Source organism: Podarcis erhardii (genome assembly GCF_964252035.2).
Source record: "Podarcis erhardii genome assembly, chromosome: 8".
Taxonomy (NCBI): domain Eukaryota; kingdom Metazoa; phylum Chordata; class Lepidosauria; order Squamata; family Lacertidae; genus Podarcis; species Podarcis erhardii.
In genome coordinates, this window is record NC_138499.1 from 63,875,572 (window position 1) to 63,898,194 (window position 22,623).

Genomic DNA, 22,623 nt, shown 5'->3' on the forward strand with positions numbered 1-22,623 from the left:
ATTAAAATGCCATGCAAGGCTAGAAACCCAACGCTTAATTCATTCACTTTCTGAACAAGTCCTACTGGTTTAAATAATAAGTAATCATACACAGGCTGCAATCTTAACCATTTATCCGGGAGCAAGCCCCATTGAATTAAGCGGGACTTGCTTCTGAGTAGACATGGTTAGGATTGAGGCCTTGGAACAAGAAACAGCAAGAACCATTCTGACCTTGACTGTCATTTTGTTTTCCTGTCAGTTGACTCTCTCTAGTTGCAGTGGCATCTGAAGGAGCAATGGTTTTCTGCTAGAAAGAGAGGGGTGGTGGATGAGCATCAACAGAGTACATTTATAAACGTCTGTTTGGGAGATGTAAGAAAATAGATATTTACACCAGTTAGAAATGTATTTTTCCAGGCTAGAGATGGAAACAGGCTTTTAAGCAGACTTGCCTTTGGGCAAAATCAGGGAAGTCCTACATAACAAGATTTTCTTCTTCTTTCAGGTGATGAATAACTAATACAAGGGATGCGGGTGGCGCTGTGGGTTAAACCACAGAGCCTAGGACTTGCCGATCAGAAGGTCGGCGGTTCGAATCCCCTGCTCAATCCCTGCTCCTGCCAACCTAGCAGTTTGAAAGCACGTCAAAGTGCAAGTAGATAAATAGGTACCGCTCCGGTGGGAAGGTAAACGGCATTTCCGTGCACTCCTCTGGTTTGCCAGAAGCGGCTTAGTCATGCTGGCCACATGACCCAGAAGCTGTACGCTGGCTCCCTCAGCCAATAAAGCGAGATGAGCGCCGCAACCCCAGAGTCGGTCACGACTGGACCTAATGGTCAAGGGTCCCTTTACCCTTTACCTTTAATTATTATTAACTATTACAGTGGACGCTCGGGTTGCGAATATGATCCGTGCTGGATGCACGTTCGCAACCCGCAGCGGCGCGTCTGCACACGCACAGGTTGTGATTCGGTGCTTCTGCACATGCTTGACCGCCGAAACCCAGAAGTAACCCGTTCCGGTACTTCCGGGTTCTGGTGGTCCGTAAACCGAAAAAACACAACCTGAAGCATCTGTAACCCAAGGTATGACTGTACTACTACTACTATTTGTACCTCGCCCATCTGACTGGGTTGCTCCGGCTACTCTGGGTGGCTTCCAACAGATTTAAAAACATAATCAAACATTAAAAACTTCCTGTCACAGGGCTGCTTTCAGATCTCTTAGGAAAACTGTGTCATTGTTTATCTCCTTGATATCTGACAGGAGAGCGTTCCCCAGAGCGGGAGCCACTACCAAGAAGGCCCTCTGCCTGGTTCCCTGTAACTTCCCTTCTCACAGTGAAGGAACTGTCAGAAGGCCCTCAGAACTGGACAATGGGGGTAGAGACATTCCTTCATATATACAGGGCCAAACAATGATGTGCAGTAGCATTTGTATAGACTTACTGGGAAAGCTATCCAGGATAAACAAATATTATACTGCTAGCAGGTTCATACCTGGCCTTGCTCAGGAATTCTAAGAAAACCCCCCAAAATCAGCACTGTTTTGAAAGGTTCAGGCCATAGACTTGTTTCAAAATGGCTCCCACTGTATCCAAACATAGATGAAAACCTGCTCCTTGATCTCAGGAACCATCATGCAAAATTGAGGCATACAAATGCATATCAAACAAACAACTTTCAGAAATATACAGTGAATTAATTATCAAGATCCTCCTCCCTACCTCATCTGTCCCAACAAATCCTGTTGCGTTCTCTCTTTTTTTGCCACCCTCTTTGCAGCAATGTACTTTTTTTTGGGAACTTTTAAAGTAACTCTTCAAACAGTAACACTCCAACCCCCTTTAGGTCACCTTGCTTCAGCTACTGCACTGCTTCTTCTGACACACAGCAACTTTTCCCAACACCTTCTTTATTTTCCCAGTTCCCACCTTTTTACCTCTCTCGTTCATACATGGCTGCTGAGTTGACAATTTTACAGCAGCTGTCAGTTGAGGACATTATGAGGGTTGGGGATACTGGATTTTGATGGGTACTTCATAGAATGGAATAACAGAATTGTAGAGTTGGAAGAGACCATGAGGGTCATCTAAGTCCAACCCTCTGCAATGCAGGAATCTTTCTGCCCAACAAGGAGCTCGAACCCACGACCCTGAGATTAAGAGTCTCATGCTCTACTGACTGAGCTATGATGTCACATGGCTCTATGTAATTTTGTATTCACTTGTATTCAGCAGCAAAGGAAATAACAGAAAGCTGGGCACCCAGCAACTGCGACAACCCCATCTGGCAAATTTTGTCCCCAAATATGCTCACGGATGTAGCTGTAACCGACAGTAATGTTGAAACGTTCAGTAAGGAATCTGAACCCACAAGATCTTTTCCACTCTCTACATGTCTGCTTACCACTGCAAAAAAAAAAAGATAATAATAAAAAAATCAGCAGTATAGACGAATTTTCTAGGCCAAACATGGGCATGCTGTTGCCTAAGGGTGCAAATGCATTTTATTCCACACACCCCAATACCTCCAGAAGCTGCCCCATTTTACCATCCTTCCAGAGTTCCCATTTTAAAATTCCTCTTTCTTTCCCCCAGCTTTTAAAAACATTTCCCTCTTTCTATGCAGTTTCAGAACTATCAGAAGGAGCCACATTTAATTTGATACAATATAAACTTTTTCATAATTGTATGGTTTGGTTGGGGAAAAGCCTCAACCCCAGCTGTCTACCATTTATATGAAGTGTAATGCATATATGTGTGTGTATTCTACATTCTATGTCACACTATAGTCTCAAACAGTGCTTTTTCCCCCAGAAAAAAGGTGCCAGAATGCACTTTCCCCAGCAGACCCACCCCAGAGCTCAAAGAGGATAATCTTCAGGCTCTGGGTGTCTTCTCGCCAGCCAGAGGCTTGTTGAGGCTGTTCAGCTGAGGGGAGGGGAGGCTTCCATTCTGGATAGAAAAAAAGCCTGGTCACAAATGATTAATTTCACTTGCTTTCCAGTACTGTAGCGGTATTAGTTAGTTGTACTAAGGAAGAAAAATACTTGACATGAACCCCACCAAACTCAGAATAGACTTGAACGAGGCTCTAAAAAGGCAGCTATGGTGAAAACCAGGCATAGGCAAACTCTGGCCCTCCAGATGTTTGGGACTACAATTCCCATCATCCCTGACCATGGGTCCTGTTAGCTAGGGATGATGGGAATTGTAGTCCCAAACATCTGGAGGGTCGGAGTGTGCCTATGCCTGGTGAAAACTAAAGCAAGGAGGCATTTGTTCCAGATTAAGACTTTTTTCCTCCATGATTAGTTCTGGTGCCACCCATACAGCCCCTGATGTAAACATACTCAGGATGTAAACAGAAGAGACATGAAGTCTCCAACCACACACATAGACCCCTCACTTCTGGCCCCTCTTTGCCATGGGTCCATCTTGACTTGTCAATGACTTCTTTATTGAGAAAACCGGCTCAGTCAGGCATGTTCAGTTGGGATGCTTCGGATGCACACACTATTTCTCTCATCAGAAACATTTGCACAAGCCATGTGTTTAAAAAAACAGCCTTGACCCTAATACCCTGGAGGAGAGATGGCTCTTACTGCAAATGAAGCGTGGCGCCAAGACCAAGGGAAAGCCCAACCCAAATCTCAATTTACCCTTTGTTTAATTCTCCCTGTGAAGATAGGGAGGCATAACTCTAAAAAGGAATGCTTCTGGAATGCCAGCTGTGGGAAGGCAAAGAGGCAGCAATGCAACCCTGTCTTCTCAATCTCAGTGAACTCCGGTCGTGGAAAAAAACAAGGGCTGAATAAAAACAAGGGCTGTATTCTGTATGTCTTTATATCAATAAGTGTGTGTGTGTGTGTGTGTGTGTGTGTGTGTAATATTAAAAAGAATAACGATGCTTCCACACTCAAGTCTCCTGAAGCAATAGCCAAGAGAGTGCAAGGAAGAAGCACACAACAGTTGTGAAATTAAACCAACACAAAAAGGGGAAAAGGCTAGAGAGAGTCCTCTTTTTTTGCTAAAATTGCTGCTCTTGTACAGATGGGGATCTTTATATACAGGATATGGCAAAAGGTAAGATTGAGGATATTACATACATGGCTGAGACCAGTTAATAGACTATCAGTAAATTTACAGGCTGCCCTCCAGTACAAAACCTCTCAGGGTGATGAGCAACAACAAAAAAAGCATTCAGTACAAATCACAGAAGCAACAGCCAAAACCACAGTTAAAATCAGTAAATCTGTAAGGCGCGGATAATTGACCGGCTATTATAAAACATGCTGATCGCCTGAGCAAATAAAGATGACTTTGCACAGCAGCAAAAAAGTAATCACAGTTGGCACCAGGCAATCTTCACTGGGATGCACCTGGAATTACAACCACAAGATGCCACAAGGAAGAGCACCCTCTCCTTGGGTACCAGACATCTAGCATCAAATGACTGGAGGACCCAGGAAGGCCACAATTAAGCATCTCATCTGACTTGGATACTAATACTGGCGCATTCAAAAGACACTCACCTATTGTACTTTGCTGTGGCTGATCTCCATTGCAGTTATCATCATCTTGGTCAAGTACTATCTGTCCAGTTAAGTTATTGGAAAAGCAGAGTTTAATCCAGGAAAAGCACTTGCTCATGGATAAAAGTTGTAGGAAATGAAAAAATGCCTGCCAAGTTCAGAATCTGCAGCTTTCCAGTCTTGAATTTTGTTGTTATTATTAAGCAACCAGCCAATGCTTTATAACATGAGGCAAATGGAGCAGGTATTAGTTGTGCTTATTTAACAAATGACCTGAGCACTTGGCTGTTATATTAACGTCCATAAAGGGAACCAACATGACACACAAAATTCAAGACCACAGAAGGGTTCTGAACAAAGGTCAAATGAAGGGAGGGGGAGAAATACTTGCCATCACTTTATCGTTTCCCATTACATTGAAGAGCTGTGTCAACACATCAAACTGGCTATCAAAGTGAATTTGTATCTTTTTTACTTCTTTTTTGTTGATGGCCGTGGGATCCTTCAAGACCATTTTAAGAATCTTTTCTCCCCCTTCCTCTTTAGAAAAAAAAGAAAAATGCATGTTTTCTAGAAGATGCCAACACTTTGTTGAAACAGCATAAATAAGGCACCACAAAGGCAGACCACTAAAACTATTGCAGCTGCAATAATGGTTTAACCTTTCTCCAAACCCCCCCAAAAACCTCATGGTGTATTTCCGTATCTGCTATCTTCCCCCTACATGTCAAAAGTTACCATTATTTGCCTATGGCAAGATGGCCGCTCCTGTCATCTACACAGAGTGGGATAACTAGGGAGAGCAGAGCAAGAAAATTCCAGGAAAAGGCTTTCTTGAATCTGAAGCCACTCATGTTTCCCCACAAAACACCTTAAGAATCTAAAACACTCTTCCTGCTTCACATCTGGATTCATACAGCAAGTGTCTATTTCCTGTCAACAGTAACTAAGATTTCTCTCCATTCGCACAAGCTCAGTTTACACATATATGTTTCCTTTGAGCGTATGAGTCTCACCTGTCAGACGATAGCTACTAACTGCTTCCTTTGCCAACCTCACCGACTCCCAAAGACCACCCTGAAAGGATATTTGAAGTAAAATTGTGTCCGTTATTTTAGTACAGCTAAGAGCAGCCAAGGGCAAAGGGGCTCATTATCTTTTTCTTTTCTTTTTACCTCAAGGCTGTCCACGTAGAAAGTAATGCTCTCACTTCCAAAATTGAAGTCAATCCAAAACTCCTTTAGTTTGTCATCAGCTGGTTTCTGTAACTTGGAAAGAAATGGGAAACTTTTCTGCTTGTTTTCAGAAAGAAAGGAAAAACTTGATAACCTGTGGACTTCAGTACATGAAAGCTTAAGCCACATTTGTTCATCTTCAATGTGTCGTCGTAAGACACTTACGACGTGGTTTAGGGAACACAAGAAACAAGCCACATATGTTACCAAGCCATGACTATCCCCCTCTCCCTTGCATGAGTACTGCTTTGACCACCATGGGGGTCCCAACACCAACTGGCAGGGGTAGTGGCTAAGCCTTCCTTTCTCCATCTCTCCCAAAACATCTCCCCCAAAGGTGGCTTGCAAGAGAAACAAGGCCACTTAGCCTTTGCTGCACGTGGACAGCTGCAGTGTAAAATGAAGGTTTTTCCCAGTTAGCCAGCTTTGATATAGTTAAAGAGTTAGCTGTCTAGAATAAAAAAGGCACTGACAATTCAACAAGTACGGTAGTTTTTTTTCTGATTTCAGGCAGGATCAAGGACTCTGTTCTTGTGGTCTTTTGTGAGATAGGAGGGAGAGCCTCCTGTACATTTTAGGTCCCTGGAAAAATGAGAAGTCTAAAAACACCCAGGGAGCCTCTAAGAGGACAGGGAGCTTCCAGTTTCAGAAGTCTGCCCTCCCAATTGTAGACAGCAACCAAGACAACGATGGAGGTGGCATGCTGCTCCCCACCACCTCCCTCTCATGTATTTACATTGCTCAGATGCAAAACACCTGACGAAGGCCATAGGAGCCCTATTAAGCATTATCGAGCTTCATGCAATATCACAGCGATTTTTAAGCATTACCATGTTCGCATCAGCAACAGCAGCTTTGCATGGAACTGAGTAAACCCTGCAAAAGAACAAATTCGCCACTAGGATATCAGTCTCAAATACAATCTGCTCCGACCCCTGCTTCCCCCATCTCACAGCCATGGAAATAGCTCGTCTCCCTCCAAACTTTCTCTTTCTCTACTTTCTCCCCTCTCCCTCCCCACCTTGCCCCCACCCCACATTACCTACAACAAAAAATGTCTCAAAACGACTATATGAAGGATGCCTAAAACAGAGACACCGAATGTACTTTTGTTATCTATGAAAAATCTTTCAATAATAATAATAATAATAATAAATGCCTTTCACAACATTTTTATTTAAAGCAGACAATGCTAAGTACAGCCCAAGCAGGTAGAAAATGCCCCACAAGCAGCGCTGGCAAGCCTGAGCATGGAAATGGACGAGTACAAACATGTCCCAGATGTGTAACCGTATGCATGCCAGGGGTAGTCAATTTGGTGTCCTACAAAAATGTCACTGGACTAAGATTTCTGCCACCCCTGACCACAGGGCATGCTGGCTGGGGCTGATGGGACCTGAAATCTAACAATATACAGTGGTACCTCTGGTTAAGAACTTAATTCGTTCCGGAGGTCCGTTCCTAATCTGAAACTGTTCTTAACCTGAGGTACCACTTTAGCTAATGGGGCCTCCCGCTGCCGCCACGCCATTTCTGTTCTCTTTTTTTTTAAAAAAAAATATTTTATTTGGGTTTTAAACATAAATGCAAAAATAAAAACAGCATAACATATATCATAACATCTTTTCTTGACATCTATGGACTCCCTCGCGCCTCCCGCTCTCATTTGCATCATTTTCAATTCTTGCCAGCAATTTATCATCTTGTTTACACTCTTGTGTCAAATTCATTTAAATATAATCTATAAATTCTCCAATAGGTTTATAATTTTTCCTCAAATTTACTTATCTTAATTCCTTCTATTTTAGTGGTGCACAATTATTTATGATCTAGCATCCTTTCTTAACATTCAACCAAATTACAGTATTTTTTAAAATAAATCTTGAATTTCTTCCAATCTTCTTCGACCCTCTCCTCTCCCAGGTCTCGGATTCTGCCAGTCATCTCAGCTAGTAGTCATCTCAGCTAGTGCCATTTCTGTTCTCATCCTGAAATAAAGTTCTTAACCCGAGGTACTACTTCTGGGTTAGCGGAGTCTGTAACCTGAAGCATTTGTAACCCGAAGCATTTGAAACCCGAGGTACCACTGTATGGAGGGTGACCTGCTGACTTCCTGTGATCTACGTGCCCATGTTGTTCTCTCACAGCATCAGAAGCCGCTTAATGTACAATTGCAGTGGCAGGCCTCCAAGTTAGCAATGACCTACAGCAAGACTGAACATGAGAGGTGGTGATTGAGCCTAAGCTAGCCCATCTGTTTGGAGAACTTCAAGGCAGGTCAGCACCAGCTCACATCAACACCATCTGCCATGGCAAACAAGGTGGGCCCGCATCTCTTCCCATGCCCCATCAGCAATTCACACTTCATTAAGTAAGATCCTTTCCTTTCCACAGTACTACCAAGGCAATCATATCAGTGTATCAAGTGAAAGAGGTTGCCTATATGGATACTTCCTGAGCCAGCGTCACACTGGGGGACAACACTGGAATAGGAAGCAGACATGCACACATGACTTCCAGCTTCTGACGTGGCCACATAGCTCTTTCCATGCCTCTGGGGAAACACCCAGCAGATTTCGACAACAATGGAATCAGGGCAAAAAAACAAATGAAAAACAAATGAATAAACCATCTCCCATCTCCTCTGAAAGAAAGTTTGCCCTTTCAAGATGTTTAGAAGCTTGAGCAAAGGGAGACTTGAATGTATGTTGGGAAGCAGACAGAACTCATAAGTAACTTTATTTCACATCTATGGCCTTAGCCTACTGTCAAATTTCAGAAATCATTCCAAGCATGTCAAATGCACTACTTGATGGAAAAATGCCGTTAAATAGCCTGAATATTCATCATTGTTTTTTAAAAAACAGATTCCTTTAAGTTAACAGGACAGCAGTTGCTTAGAGTGTGGTGCTGATAATGCCAAGGTTGTAGGTTCGATCCCTGTATGGGAGGGGTGCATATTCCAGCATTGCAGGGAGTTGGACTAGAGCAGCCTTTCTCAACCTGTGGGTCCCCAGATGTTGTTGAACTACAACTCCCATCACCCCTAGCTAGCAAGGCCAGAGCTCAGGGATGATGGGAGTTGTAGTCCAACAACATCTGGGGTCCCACAGGTTGAGAACCGCTGGTCTAGATGATCCTCAGGCTCCCTTCCATCTCTGCAATTCTATGATTCTAAGTATTAAGACCTTACTATCCAAAATGCCCAATACTGAAACCAGGAAATAATATTTCTACATAATTAGCTAAACCCCATGAGTGGCAGGGCCAGCTTCAAAGATGACTTCCCCCACCAAGCCACTAAGTAAGAGCCAGCATGATGTAGTGGTTAAGAGCGGTGGACTCGTAATCTGGTGAACCGTGTTCGCATCCCCGCTCGACATGCAGCTGCTGGGTGACCTTGGGCTAGTCACACTTCTCTGAAGTGTCTCAGCCTCACTCACCTCACAGAGTGTTTGTTGTGGGGAAGGAAGGGAAAGGAGAATGTTAGCCACTCCTTAGGGTAGTGATAAAGCGGGATATCAAATCCAAATTATTCTTCTTCTCTTCTTCTAAGCTGACCCAATATTTGTACATGACTAAGCCCTGTAGTGATGTATGGAAGTGAGAGCTGGACCATAAAGAAGGCAGATCGCCGAAGAATTGATGCTTTTGAATTATGGTGCTGGAGGAGACTCTTGAGAGTCCCATGGACTGCAAGAAGAACAAACCGATCCATTCTTAAGGAAATCAGCCCTGAGTGCTCATTGGAAGGACAGATCGTGAAGCTGAGGCTCCAATACTTTGGCCACCTCATGAGAAGAGAAGACTCCCTGGAAAAGACCCTGATGTTGGGAAAGATGGAGGGCACAAGGAGAAGGGGACGACAGAGGACAAGATGGTTGGATAGTGTCTTCGAAGCTACAAACATGAGTCTGACCAAACTGCGGGAGGCAGTGGAAGACAGAAGTGCCTGGCGTGCTCTGGTCCATGGGGTCATGAAGAGTCGGACACGACTAAACGACTAAACAACAACAACAACAAGCCCTGTACTTTTGGGCTCAACTGGATAAGCCTCCCACAGGAAAATTCCACCCCCAATGTCTCCTCCATGTGTGCATGAGCGAGAGCAACCGAAAAACTCACCATCCAGATTGTCTCTCGTTTAAGTATCAAGGTGACAGCATGCTGATTCTTAGCTTTGTAACTTTTGAAGCTTTTAAGACCAACTCAGCAAACTGCCATCCCTTCCGAAGCTGAATTTGTATCTGACATGATCTGTAGCGCTACATCTTTCTGCCTCCATGCTTTCAGTGCTCAAGACTGGTGTAGTTCTGCAACATAACTTCACATGCCTAGACACTGGAGTTTATGCATTACTGGCCTCAACGGGAGAACTTGGACTCATAGCAAGCTTGCCTCAGCAGCACCTCAGAAGGGACATGCCTACATTGGGTGGGGAGGAAAGAGTCTGGGGCGCCCAGTTACTTCTGTGGATAAGCCCAGAAATAGAGTCGGTAAACAAAACCTGCAAAAGCCTGTGATAAATGGGTGCTCAAACTCTCTCAGGTGAGCATGTTTGTGGCAATTCCTTACCTTCTTTTATCTCCAAGTCTTTCATTCAGTTTGTTAAGAAATAACCTGGAATCCTTCGGGGCGGGGGGGAGCAAAGCAGAATGTGACAATTATTTTCAAAAATTGTTCCAACGCCAATTCCATATTTTTTAAAAAAAATAAACATTGCATGCTCTTCCCAGTGGCACATAAGCCACCGTACAAATGCAAAATGAGTTCAGAAGGCCTGAGTATCACAAATCAGTCAGCTTCAGAGTTATTTTAAAGACAACCAGCGATGTTTGATTTTCTTCATGAGAATGCACCGTTAGCAGATTACATCCATTAATTCAGTGAAAAGGGAGAGAAACCAGTTTGCTATACCCTTTCAAAAAAAATTGCGCTGTTGCTATACATTTGAAGATTAGCAAAAACAAGAAGCAGAAAAAACAAAAACCCTTACTGTCTCAAAATCTCTTTCTTTGATTTCTCTAAAAGCCTTAGCAAGGTATTGATCTTCAAACCAGTTGTGAACAAGATCGTCTCTCAGCTTTTTCAACATTATCCTGAACAGGGCTTCCACAATAGCAATCTGGATGTCATAGTCTGCACAAAGAAAAGAGTTCTTGAAAACAATATATTCAGCATCCCATATGCAAAGTATCTTACCAAGTGATGAAAAACTTTCTTCCATCCTTCCTTGCACTACAAGTTTAGATCAAGAACTATTCCGCTTTATATTCAGCCTTTGCCCGAGTCCATTATTCCAATATTTTAAAAAGCAGCATGCTTTCCCTCCCTCCTTCCCTCCTGGGGAGTTTGATGCTATTGCTACACTATTTATCTTGCTAAAGGAAAATGTGATTTATTACTACAGTCTTATGACTTTTGCATTTCCGAGAATAGTCAAATATTAATGTGCAACCATTAGAGGTTCATTGGCTATGACTCAACAAAGGTTTGCCACTTTTGTCCCATAAAAACCATGGGAATTAGAACTAGCGCTACTAATTCACCTAATTTAATTCTACTGCTAGGGAAGAGATCTCACCTTTCCAAAGAACCTATTGCTTAAAATGTTATTAATATCAAAATATTTGTTTGCACGTAGCATTTCTGAAGAAGAGTTGCTTCAAATTAATTCTTGTTCTTTAGAGACAGCAGTTTAACCCATGCCTAGTCAGTATTCCCTTAACATTTTAACACAATGCAGGAATAAGAAGAAGAATGGGGTGTATCAGATATTAGAGCAACTAGTGATGGCAGGGAAGCTACAACAATCTCACCCAAGCATTCCCTGGGACTAATCAGGCCTACCAGGTCTTTGCATTTGGCCCATGCGCTGTTTTTGCCCACCTGTTTTTGCTCACCTGGCATCATCTACGCCATTAGATGTGAGGCAGGTAAAAGTGCTTTGTAAGTCCTGATCATCTGAGTGGGCAAAAACTGGTAAGGACATTTCACTGGGACATCAGGGCACATGTGGGTGGCTTCACTCAATTCTTAGGCAGCCGCTTAGTTTTACAGCTAACATCAGTTGAAAAGCACCACTCTACACAGGAGTTTCCGTATTCTTGGATTTTAGCATCAGATGTCTAAGGCCTGGTCAAAACAGGTACCTGGCCTTTTCCCAGCCCCAGCCAAGATGCTAAGTTTTTCTTACCACCAACATCCAGAATTGCTTTTGCAAGTTCTTTCCTGAAACGACATAACCCATTAATGAGCTTTAAGCCTTAGAGAGCGAGAGAGAAACAATTGGGGATTAAATATTTATACATAAGGTATGAACAGTCAAAACCGAGAAACAAAACATGCATAACAGGAGTGGACTTAAAGGGAACTTTTGCCAAGACTGTCCAATTTAATCTTTTTGAAGCAACGTAGCAGTTTAGGGCCACAGCAACCAAATGCCTTTCTCCCTAATATTCAAATGCACCATTCATAAAAGGAAGTTCTTCACTTGAACAGTCATATGGATATTCAGTTACAGGCACAGTGCTGTGGTATACAAAAATTTAAAACTGTTTCCATATGTTTCCCAGCAGTAACTGAAGCAGGGCTATTTATGGAGTGCTCCTGTGTTCATATTCTGCTTTTCCGACACAGGCATCCGGTTGGCCACTGTGAAAACTGGACTAGATGGGCCATAGGCCTTGTCCAAGAGACTAGTCTTATGTTTTAGGTAGCCAGTGGTGCATTTGGTCTAGTTGAGTAAGGGATAATGGGAGTTGTAGTCCAAAAACAGCTGCAGGACCACATAGGCTAGCCACACTGCACCAATGAAAGACATTATTGGATGCAAATGTCTCCTCATTTACTTCAGCAAAAATTCAAACTTTCTGTTAAGTAGATATAATAAGAAATGAGGGGAAAGATTCCTTCCTAGCACCTAACAGAGCACAGAAGACACACAAGGATCAAGTCCACATGCGACAAAGATGCTTACATAAGCAGACACATCTCTTCAGACCCGGCATACTTCTTTTTCTCCTCTTTTCCGGTGTTATCTAGCAGAGTGTTTAAGGTTCTCAAAGCCTTTGATGCAGGAAGTGTAAGAAACGTAGGAAGACAAGATTAAGTAACTAATGACTTTGATTTACTTCCTAGAAATCATTCCACATATTCCTTGTTTGAAACTGACCTCCTGTCGAAGGAAACAGCTCACGTGAGAATCAGCAGCTAGATGTCCTAAATATGGTATGAAAGACTCCAGCAACTGCTTTTTCCCTATAACAGAAAAGTTGGGAGAGAAACACACATTTGTTAGCAGTTAGGCAGCAAGACCTCTAAGTTTCAAAGCAGTGCCACAGTCTCTCTTATTGGAATAGCAATCTTCCCAAATCAGTGTAACCTGCTTTTTGTAATATTGTACAGTGGTAGCTCGGGTTGGTTACAGACTCTGCTAACCCAGAAATAGTACCTTGGGTTAAGAACTTTGTTTCAGGATGAGAAGAGAAATCGTGCTCTGACGGCGCGGCAGCAGTGGGAGGCCCCATTAGCTAAAGTGGTGCTTCAGGTTAAGAACAGTTTCAGGTTAAGAATGGACCTCCGGAACAAATTAACCGAAGTACCACTGTACAAGAGGTTTGCTTTTCACTCCCTCATTGTAGAAGTTTAAATACCTACTGCATTTTTACTAGAGCTGAACACAGATTAGATCATTTTTAGCTGATCAATAATTTGCTTTTTAGTCAATTAAATATAGTTGTACATTCCTGAAGTGTGTGTCCCCCATTCCAATTCCTTACTACAGCAAAGTATCAGAAACAAAACATCAGAAACAGACAACAGTATCCTAATCTCTCAGTCTGATTAACTAGAGGGGACCCACTAGAGTGAGCTAAACAATGGTTCTCAATTGGTGGTCCGCAGGCACCGGGGGTCTGTGGCAGCATTCACATAACAAAAACTACCACAGAGATATCAAAATTTTCCAAATTAGGGGTTCATGGCTTTTGAAAAACAGGGGCTCCTCAGTACTTAGCTAATTGGGAACCACTGATCCAAAGTATTAATTGGTTGTCTAATTCAGTCTAAATAAAACTGGCAGCCTCACTTCTTTTGTTTACTCCTATTCTCCACAAGGACTCAAAACAATTTAGAAAGAAAGCCGAACAAAAACATTGCATGTTTACACAGTAGCAAATCTCAATGTGTTCCATAGGATTTACTCCTGGAGAGGTATGCATAGTATTGTAGTCACAAATCATATGCATTTAACAGCCATAAATTCTCTCTACTTCAAACCGCCATTTCTTTTTTTAAAATGTAATTTTTGTATTTGTCTTTTGTCATGTTGCCTTGGGACTGCTCTGATAATAAATCATCATCAGATACTTAAAGGTGTTTAGCGACTGACCTTCAGCGTTGCTTTTGCCGATAATCTGAAAGCAAGATGTTGCAGGGATGGGAAGAGAAACAGAATAGATATAACTCAAAGTTAATACCTTATTGGCATGCATCAAAATGTAGCACATTCAAAATACTGCCCAGTTTTTAAAACTTACACACCAGCACTAATATATCACAGCATTGTAAAGTGTGCTTAACCGTAATACCGGCCAGGTTCAAACAGAACAAGTTTCTGCTCCTCAACACTGAGTTTTATTTCAAATTTAGACTCGTCCTGAATTATTATCATTGTCATTCATGCAGTGCATTTCAACCATGTACAGATTTTCACATGCATTTTCTACATTCCCATTTTTCCATGCAGGTTTTGTAAAAATACTACGTAGTACGATGACAAGTTAGGGCCAGCTGCTATGTACTTTGAACAACATAGCTTCCAGCAAAAATTGCATGGTTGGGTCTTCACAGGAAAATCTGAAGCAGCAAATCCCACATTTGTCCCACAGATGTCATGGATCCCACAGATGTCATGGATGCTGGCCTCACTAGCATTGCCACCCTGTGGCGCTAGCATGGGTACTTGCTACAATGCAGCTGAACCATATGGGAAGTGAACATAATGTTCCTGCAGACACATGGAAGCCCAGAAGCAACTTCCATTGTCCAGTTTATCACTGGGAGCATTTATCAAAATCAGCCTTAACTTGCACACCCTCCAACATTTCTCCAGTAAAGAAAGGGACATCGTATTCAATAATAATAATAATAATAATATTTATACCCCACACATCCGACGGGGTTACCCCAGCCACTCTGGGCAACTTCCAACGTATATAGAAACATAATTAAACATTTTTTATAAAGTCCCTATACATACAGATGCCTTCTAAAGGTTGTATAGTTATCTCTTTGGCTCAGGGGTGTGGGTGTGGGTGTGACAAACTCCATACCCTCCAACATTTTTCTGATTAAAATAAGGACATCTTAAGGAAAAGTGGGACAATCTGGGACTAAATCAGAAACTGCTACGGCTTCTGTAAATCCAGGACTGTCCCTAGAAAACAGGAACACTTGGAGGGTCTGCACAACATCCACATGCATCTTTGCATATTAACAGGCTCACAGGATGGCTTTCCACATTACTACGATGTCCTAGTATTGCACAAAGCTGCATCCATACAGTCCCATATAAACATACAAGGAAAGCATTAGCTTACCACTAGCTGGGGGAACTTGTTCCTCCAGATGTTGCTGGACTACAGCTCCCACCATCCCTGACCTTTGTCCAGGCTGTTTGGGACTCATGGGAGTTGGAGTGAGACAAATTCCGGCAGGCCACAGGCTCCCCCATCCCTACGCCCACGTGGGAAAAGGTCAAGTGGAAAAAGCACTTTTTCAAAATAAATGTCACAAATAGGCATGGCTACAGGGAAAAGGGAGATTCGTGGGGTTCCTAACCAGCCGCTTCATGGCACACAAATATGGTTGCCAAAAGGCAACACAGCACGTTTGTCTCTGTGCACTTACCAAGGCAGTGTCGAAGAAGTCTTCAACAAGTTGGACCAAGAATGTACTTTCACTTGGTTCGATCAGGCTCAGAAATTCTCTGGTTCTTTCAAACCAAATGACCATGTAAAACAAACAAGATGCAAAGTCAAAGGAATGTCTCAAAGCTAGTTTTCTACTTACAGAAATGCAGCTAGGAGAAAGAAGACAATTACATGGGTATGGGGACCCACAAGTGTTTTTATTATACAGTTGAAGAGTAAGATAAAAGCTGCCCATGGATATTGCCTGCCCGTCTTATGTGGGTTATTCCCAATTTATGAAACCAATTTCTTCTTTCAATGAAATAACACAAATCTTCACAGAACCATGCCTAGCTGCATAAAACAAAAAAGAAAGATTGTCATCCTTGTCCACAAGTAAGAAAATGAGGTCAAACAAACTGACTGCAAAAAAATCAAATGGTTTGGGAGTTTTTTGGTGGGGGGAGGGGGGAGTCAATGAATCCGCAATGGAAAGGAGGGCTATTTAGAAGTTTGCTTTGGTCAGCTCTGGGCTAAGATCACCAGTTCTTAGAACAAGGAAATTTCTGTTTCATGGAGCATTAGTATGGTTTATACACAGCATAGCACTTAAACAACCATTCACGCATAGGGTTACTTATCTTTGCTATCAATCCCTCCTGAAGAAGCAAATTTACACCATCTCGAGGATCACTTCTACAATACTGCTGAATGCACTTCAACAATAGGGATACATTTGTGAACTCATTTTTGTCCAGTTCCTAGGATGGAGGGAAATCCCGCATTACTGCATAAACAAGCAATTCAATGGACTGAATTTTAAGAGATCAACACTGCAGTCCTATAAATGTCTACTCAGAAGCGAGCCTCATGAGTTCAGTGGGGCTTACTCTTCAGAAAGAAGCTACAGAATTGCAGCTGAAACAATGGAACTTTTTCCTACTTGCCTTTTTTAGAACTTTGTCCAGTTGGTTTAACAGTTGCTTGCTGTACTTCTGAGGATAAGTATCATTCCCTTGGATTATTTCTTTTATTTTCTGAAATCCTTTTCCCTTGAAGGCATCACTCAGTAATGACTCTAGCTAGAATAAAACATGCAGAAACAACTTTTTGAAAAATTTGTAGCCTCTCAGTTATGGACAGATTAGCTTTCCCACCACTGGTCTAGCCACTTCCTGGTCCATACCAACTTTGAAAACAGAGTGAGAAATTCAACATAGCGCCATGGAAATGGCTCCACCAGCACAAGCTTTTTAGCTTGCTCCCCACTCTTCTCCCTACACTCTTCTTTGGCGCTTCTCCTGAAACACACACAAGCCAATTTGGAAGAGTGTGAGGGGAGGACAATGGTGGAAGTCTTGTGTGAGCTTCTGCTAGTGGGGCTCATTTGGCCCTCAATATGCTGAAAAGATGAGTGTCTCTGAAACAAAGACATCTGATTTTAAGCTGACCGAACAATGCTGTGCACATGGTGATATTTACATAGTATTCAGATCTGTCCGGCATGTCACCATCATTTTCTCTACTCTCTTCTTCCTATACGTGAGGGGGACACACACACAATCATTTCAAACATACAAATTTTCATTAGAAATATCTACCCAGAGCTCAAATTGTGGGCAGAAACGGCAGGGGGGCCCTTAATGGAAGCTCACTTGCCCAGCTGCTCATACTCACCAATTTTGCCCACTAGGCCCCCACCCCAAGTCCATTAGGAAAGGTAGAGGCAATGGCCCTCTCCACAATGCCTCCCCACCCACCTCAGTAATTCCAGTACTTATGTCAATCACTGCAAAAAAGACTGGAGATGTCCTCAAGAAAGAGCATCAGTGAACTTGTGCCAGAATTGTTTTTAAGTGAACATAAGAAAGCCCAAACAAAATAAAAAAATTCATTCCAGTAGCACCTTAAAGATCAACTAAGTTAGTTCTAGGTATGAGCTTTCGTGTGCATGCACACATATCTGAAGAAGTGTGCATGCACACGAAAGCTCATACCTAGAACTAACTTAGTTGGTCTTTAAGGTGCTACTGGGAGGATTTTTTTAAATTTTGTTTTGACTATGGCAGACCAACATGGCTACCTATCTGTATAAGAAAGCCCAGAAACAGGAGCAGAGCACAGGAGCTCTCTCCCCTCCTGTGATTTCCAACAGCTGGTGTTTAGAAGCAGCTCCTCCTCCTGCAGGGTTTTTCATCTGCTATAAGCCACTCCTGGTAGTATTTGATTAAAAGATGTGGCATAGATTTTCAATGTGTCCCCAGCAAAAAAATATATAAATATCACCACCCATTTGCAGCCAAGAAAAAGTCAGCCAAAATCCCAGAAAAAAGACCTTTGAGGCTCCTTGGGTAACCCCCACCTTGAGCGTTTTGCAAGGTGACCCTATGCATCTCCAAGGGTTTAATCTCAGGTCAGCCTAATCAGACACATGTGTACTTGAGAAGGATCCCCCACGGGGAGGGCCCATGGGGCACACTCTCCAAACAAAAGCCCACAACAGGCTTGCCACCCCAACTGTCATGAGCACTAGGCTGGAGACCCAGTCTTTACACCAGTCAACAGAGCCCCTCCCGCGGGCCTGCAAGCGGCCCACCGACCTGATCCTGCATGGCCGGCTCCAAATTCTCCAGGAAAGAGTGGCGCGCGCGCGCCAAGCGCGGCCTTAATAAGCGTTCGGGCAGCGTCTGACGCGCGTTCCACGCGCAGCTGATGCTGCCACCTGCGCCCAAGGGCGTGAATTAAGGATGGCTGAGTGCGCTTGGAGCCCGATCCACTCTCCCACCCCACACTGCGTCGGAGGGGTTACTTTAAGAGGCGATTTCCTGAAAGGAAAGCTACGCATCCCTTCCTAGTAGGCATTGAATCCGGGGGTGCAGGGGGAATTTTATTCCCTGCTGCTGCGCATATGTCCCTAGGATTGGTTTATCAATTATGCGTTCAGGATGGGGACATTATTTTGTAAGCAGGCGGAACGAGAAGAGGTAGAGTTCTGCGCCACGGTTGCAATCCTGTGCGCCTTATAAACCCCGCCGAATAGGAAGTCTTACTTCTGTCCCCGACTTAAAAAGGAGAGGAAGGAAGCGGGATCGCTGAGTCCCGAAAGCGTTGCGCGCTTTTCATTCTGCCTGGAAGACGAGCCTACAGAGCTGGATTGGAAGGGTCACTTCGGTGGAGGTGTTGCAAACGGAGAAGGGATTTTGCAGTACGTTTACGCAGACCTGGATTTAATGTCGCTCCTAAGTGAAGGCGTGCCTATATATGATTGAAGCCCAAAAGTTAATATTTTCTGTATCCAAGGCAGATTAAAATCTCCAACCACAAAGGAAAATTGGAATTTCATAGTTCCTTGTAAGAAATTGTGGCGCTACATAGCTACGGCTACACCATTGTAACCTGCGGTCGCTCGCTCTCGCGCTCTCTCTCTCTCTCTCTCTCTCTCTCTCTCTCTCTCACACACACACACACACACACACACACACACACACACGGCACCACTACCAAGAACGCAGTTTATAGGGCAAGTCTAGACTTGTCTGCTCAAAAGGAAGTCCCATTGTGTTGGAGACCTTAGGATCCTGCCAAAAAATAAGCCTATCGCAACCGGATTTTTCGCCCATTATAGCCATCTTGTGAGTGGAACTTAAGATTTAGGTTTAGCAATCCTATACCGTTTACCTTGGAGCAAACTACACGGAAGTATAGGACTGCTCTTTTACAGAGTAGCTATAATGGATGGTATTCAACTAAGTTTTATGCATATTCATTAACAAGTCTACTCTGACTCTTGAGTAAAACTTAGTTGAATACCAACCGGCGCATGTAAAACGGTGTTGTGGATACGTCATGACCAGTTCAACAGGTGCCACTTATTTAGTTTTGCTTCACAATAACTATGGAGGTTAACATTAAACAAACAAGAATCTATGCCTTAAAAGATGTTTAGGAACATAGTTCAGAAAACACGCCTCCAGGGTCATTGGAGGGAGGCCCAGCCTTTATTTTATTCATGCTTTAAACAGACAAGACAGACAAATGGAAAAGCGGCCAATGAAATAAAAACAATAAAATAAAAATATACATTCATAAATCGGGTCTAGCACTGATAAATCCTGGTCACAAAAAATTGAAATAATGTAACGCAAAGCGAGGGAAGTAAAGACAAAGGAAGAACATTGTCAATATGATTCTCGTTCCAGTAATCCGCAAATAAAATAACTGGCATTTTATTGTTTTTATTGGAGAACAAAAATCTATAAAGTTTCGCGTCATATATTTGCCAAACGGTCGAGGGATGGCGATTTCTTTTATTATTGGCCACAACAAAATACAGTAGATCCTAGCAGTTCATAATTTTAGAACAAACACTGTCGCAACTATTACGCAGAGTTTATTTAGAATGCTTGTTTCGGGAACAAAAATCAAAAATATATATAAAAGGCAGAATATACCCCGTGATATATTTTATTAACAGAACGATCCTTTTCCAAGAGGTTTGTGCTAGGCAGAACCAAGTCCTCTGATTGTACGCAGCCGCGTCGTCTGCTTTTGAGAATGCACGGTAGCGGAATCCTGCGCGCGTCCCGCCCCCCCCCCGAAGTAGATCCCATTTTCTTCATTGGGACTCACTCCCTAGCAAGTGTGTTTAGGGATCGAGACTGCGGCGGAATAAATGCGTTATTAATTTCAGCCCTGCAGATTTGCTAAAATACCCTAGAAGCTTGTAAAGTTTTTAGGGTATTTTAGCAAATCTGGAGGGCTGAAATTAATAACGTCTACGTTACCTGCCACGTAAGTGTGCATCGGATACGCTCGCAGCCAGTGCCCTGCACAATGCTGAGCATCAAAAGCTGACTTTATTTAACGTGTCTCCTCAAAGGTAAGACCCACTGAGTTCTATGAGATTTACTCCCAGGTAATTGTGTATTGGATCGTCGTTTTACGTGCCAGAGAGCTGGCTTAAATGTCTTCAGGGTGGTATCGGCGAATAAAACCCAAAATCGAAAGTAAAAAAAAGAGAAGGCAGGAAAGTATTCAGTGTGCTCAGGAGTCTAGGCTTTTGTATCTTAGAACAGAGCAGAGATTTGTTTAATTAACTCAAAGATGTGTTACCTGCCTATCGGTTTAAAAACTGTGAACCAACTAACATCATAGGAAAAATGCAAAATCGTTATGAAACAATACTTTTCGTTGTCAGCGTGCGGAAATGGCTCCCATCTCTCTCTCTCCCTGCCTGCCGCCATCGGTGTGATGGAATTTTGTCACATTGCAGAATTAACATTAGAAGATTAAAGAGAGCTTGCCTCGAGTCGTTGCAAAGGATATCAAACAGCAACTTTGCAGAACCTTCCGGTTTTCCACACATGGTGTATGGTCTAATTCATGTTCAAATTCAGGCTGCAGTCCTTTTTCCACTTACCTGACTGGGAGTAAGTCCCATGGAATTCAATAGGACTTACTTCTAAGCAGACATGGTTCGGATTGCACTTGGTCGCTTCCAACTCCAGCTGCCTTGTTGTAGTTGTTAAGCTCCTTTGTATCTAACCATTTCAGGGACAGTGAATAATAGAATTGTAGAGTTGGAAGGGACCTCAAGGAAGGGACCTCATCTGGGCCAACCCACTGCAATGCAGGAATCTCAGCTAAAGAATCCCAGACGGAAGGCCAGCCAACCTCGGTTTAAAAACCTCCAATTAATATTTCCTGTAGTTCAGCTTTTGCTCAACCTGGTGCCCTTCAGATGTTTTGGACCGCAACTCCCATCAGCATCCAAAAACGTCTGGCGTTCTAGTCCAAAACATCTGGAGGGCGCCAGGTTGGCAAGCCTAAGCACTACTTAGATAACTATACACCCTCTTCGAGTCGAGTGCGCAGCTGGGTTAAAATCCACTCAGCGCTGGAAATCCATTCAGAAGTCCTGAATGTTTGTTTAATTATTTTTTGTGTGTGCGGGCGGAGAATACTGGATTCCTGCGCCTTCAGCTCCGGGGCTGAAGGAGAAGGAGGAGTCGCCCTCCCCCACGTGCTTTTAACACCTCGGAGGACAGCTATGTGGGAGGGTGAAGGTCGGGGACAAAAAAGATCCCCTTCCCGGAGTGAGCAGCAGATCAGAAGCGGAGCTCGAGAGGGTAAGGGCAACAGCGGGCTCATTTCAGCACCACAAGAGACGGACAGCGGCCAAACGCAAAGGCAAGGCGAGGACGCCGCTGCTTAAGGCAGGTTGTGCAACACCCTTGATTCCCTCTCCTGTCCTGTCCTGTCTCTCATCCTCACCTTCATCCCTTTCAGTTTGTTCTCTTTTGCCATCACTGTAGAGTCCTCATATGTTGTTGGACTACAACTCCCATCACCCCTAGCTAGCAAGGTCAGAGCTCAGGGATGATGGAAGTTGTAGTCCAACAGCATCTGGGGACCCACAGGTTGAGAACCGCTGCGTAGAGACATGGGCACCTTACAAAGGGAGGTGCTGGGGTATTTGTTTATGTCTGCCTTTCCTCCAAGGAGCCCAGGGCTGCTCACATGATTTCTCACACCCGCTGCAAATAGCAGTCCTGTGAGGTAGGCCAGTTTGATAAATAGAAACTGGGCCAGGGGCACTCAAGGAGCTTCGTGGCTGAGTAGGGATTTGGAGACTGCAGCCCTTTAACCCCCACTCCACAGCAGCTGCTGAGGACTGTTGGGCCATGGGTGAGAATGGTGAACTGGGAGCAGAAATCATCTATATCAACTCCCACATCAACCATGAACACACTGCCTGGCCTTAGGAACTGCATGATTCTCTTATATTCCCCTCCCCTCCTCTTAGCTGGGGCATGAGGTTCACCTTACCCCATAGATGCCTGCTCAACCACTTGGATATGTGGGACATTTTTCAAGTGCTGCATAATGTTCATTCCTCACTTGCACAGATTTCCATCCTTCAGTTTGGCAGCACCGCCCCCCCGCGCCCATTGTCC

At 43.5% G+C, this 22,623-nt stretch overlaps 1 protein-coding gene across 1 annotated transcript in view; it reads right to left on the bottom strand.

Annotated features, from left to right (window-relative positions):
• Window positions 1-17,173, bottom strand: part of SYCP2L (synaptonemal complex protein 2 like) — a gene marked incomplete at its 5' end in the record, with an annotated part of 34,382 nt that extends 17,209 nt beyond the window's left edge. The window contains 13 exons of the mRNA XM_081874972.1: window positions 4,906-5,058; window positions 5,535-5,595; window positions 5,694-5,847; window positions 10,329-10,381; window positions 10,750-10,892; window positions 11,950-11,984; window positions 12,733-12,821; window positions 12,928-13,013; window positions 14,146-14,170; window positions 15,666-15,837; window positions 16,286-16,428; window positions 16,615-16,749; window positions 17,144-17,173. Coding sequence (XP_081731098.1) covers window positions 4,906-5,058; window positions 5,535-5,595; window positions 5,694-5,847; window positions 10,329-10,381; window positions 10,750-10,892; window positions 11,950-11,984; window positions 12,733-12,821; window positions 12,928-13,013; window positions 14,146-14,170; window positions 15,666-15,837; window positions 16,286-16,428; window positions 16,615-16,749; window positions 17,144-17,173 — 1,279 coding nt within the window. The remainder of the gene's footprint in view (window positions 1-4,905; window positions 5,059-5,534; window positions 5,596-5,693; window positions 5,848-10,328; window positions 10,382-10,749; window positions 10,893-11,949; window positions 11,985-12,732; window positions 12,822-12,927; window positions 13,014-14,145; window positions 14,171-15,665; window positions 15,838-16,285; window positions 16,429-16,614; window positions 16,750-17,143) is intronic.
• Between the last annotated feature and the right edge of the window lie 5,450 nt (window positions 17,174-22,623).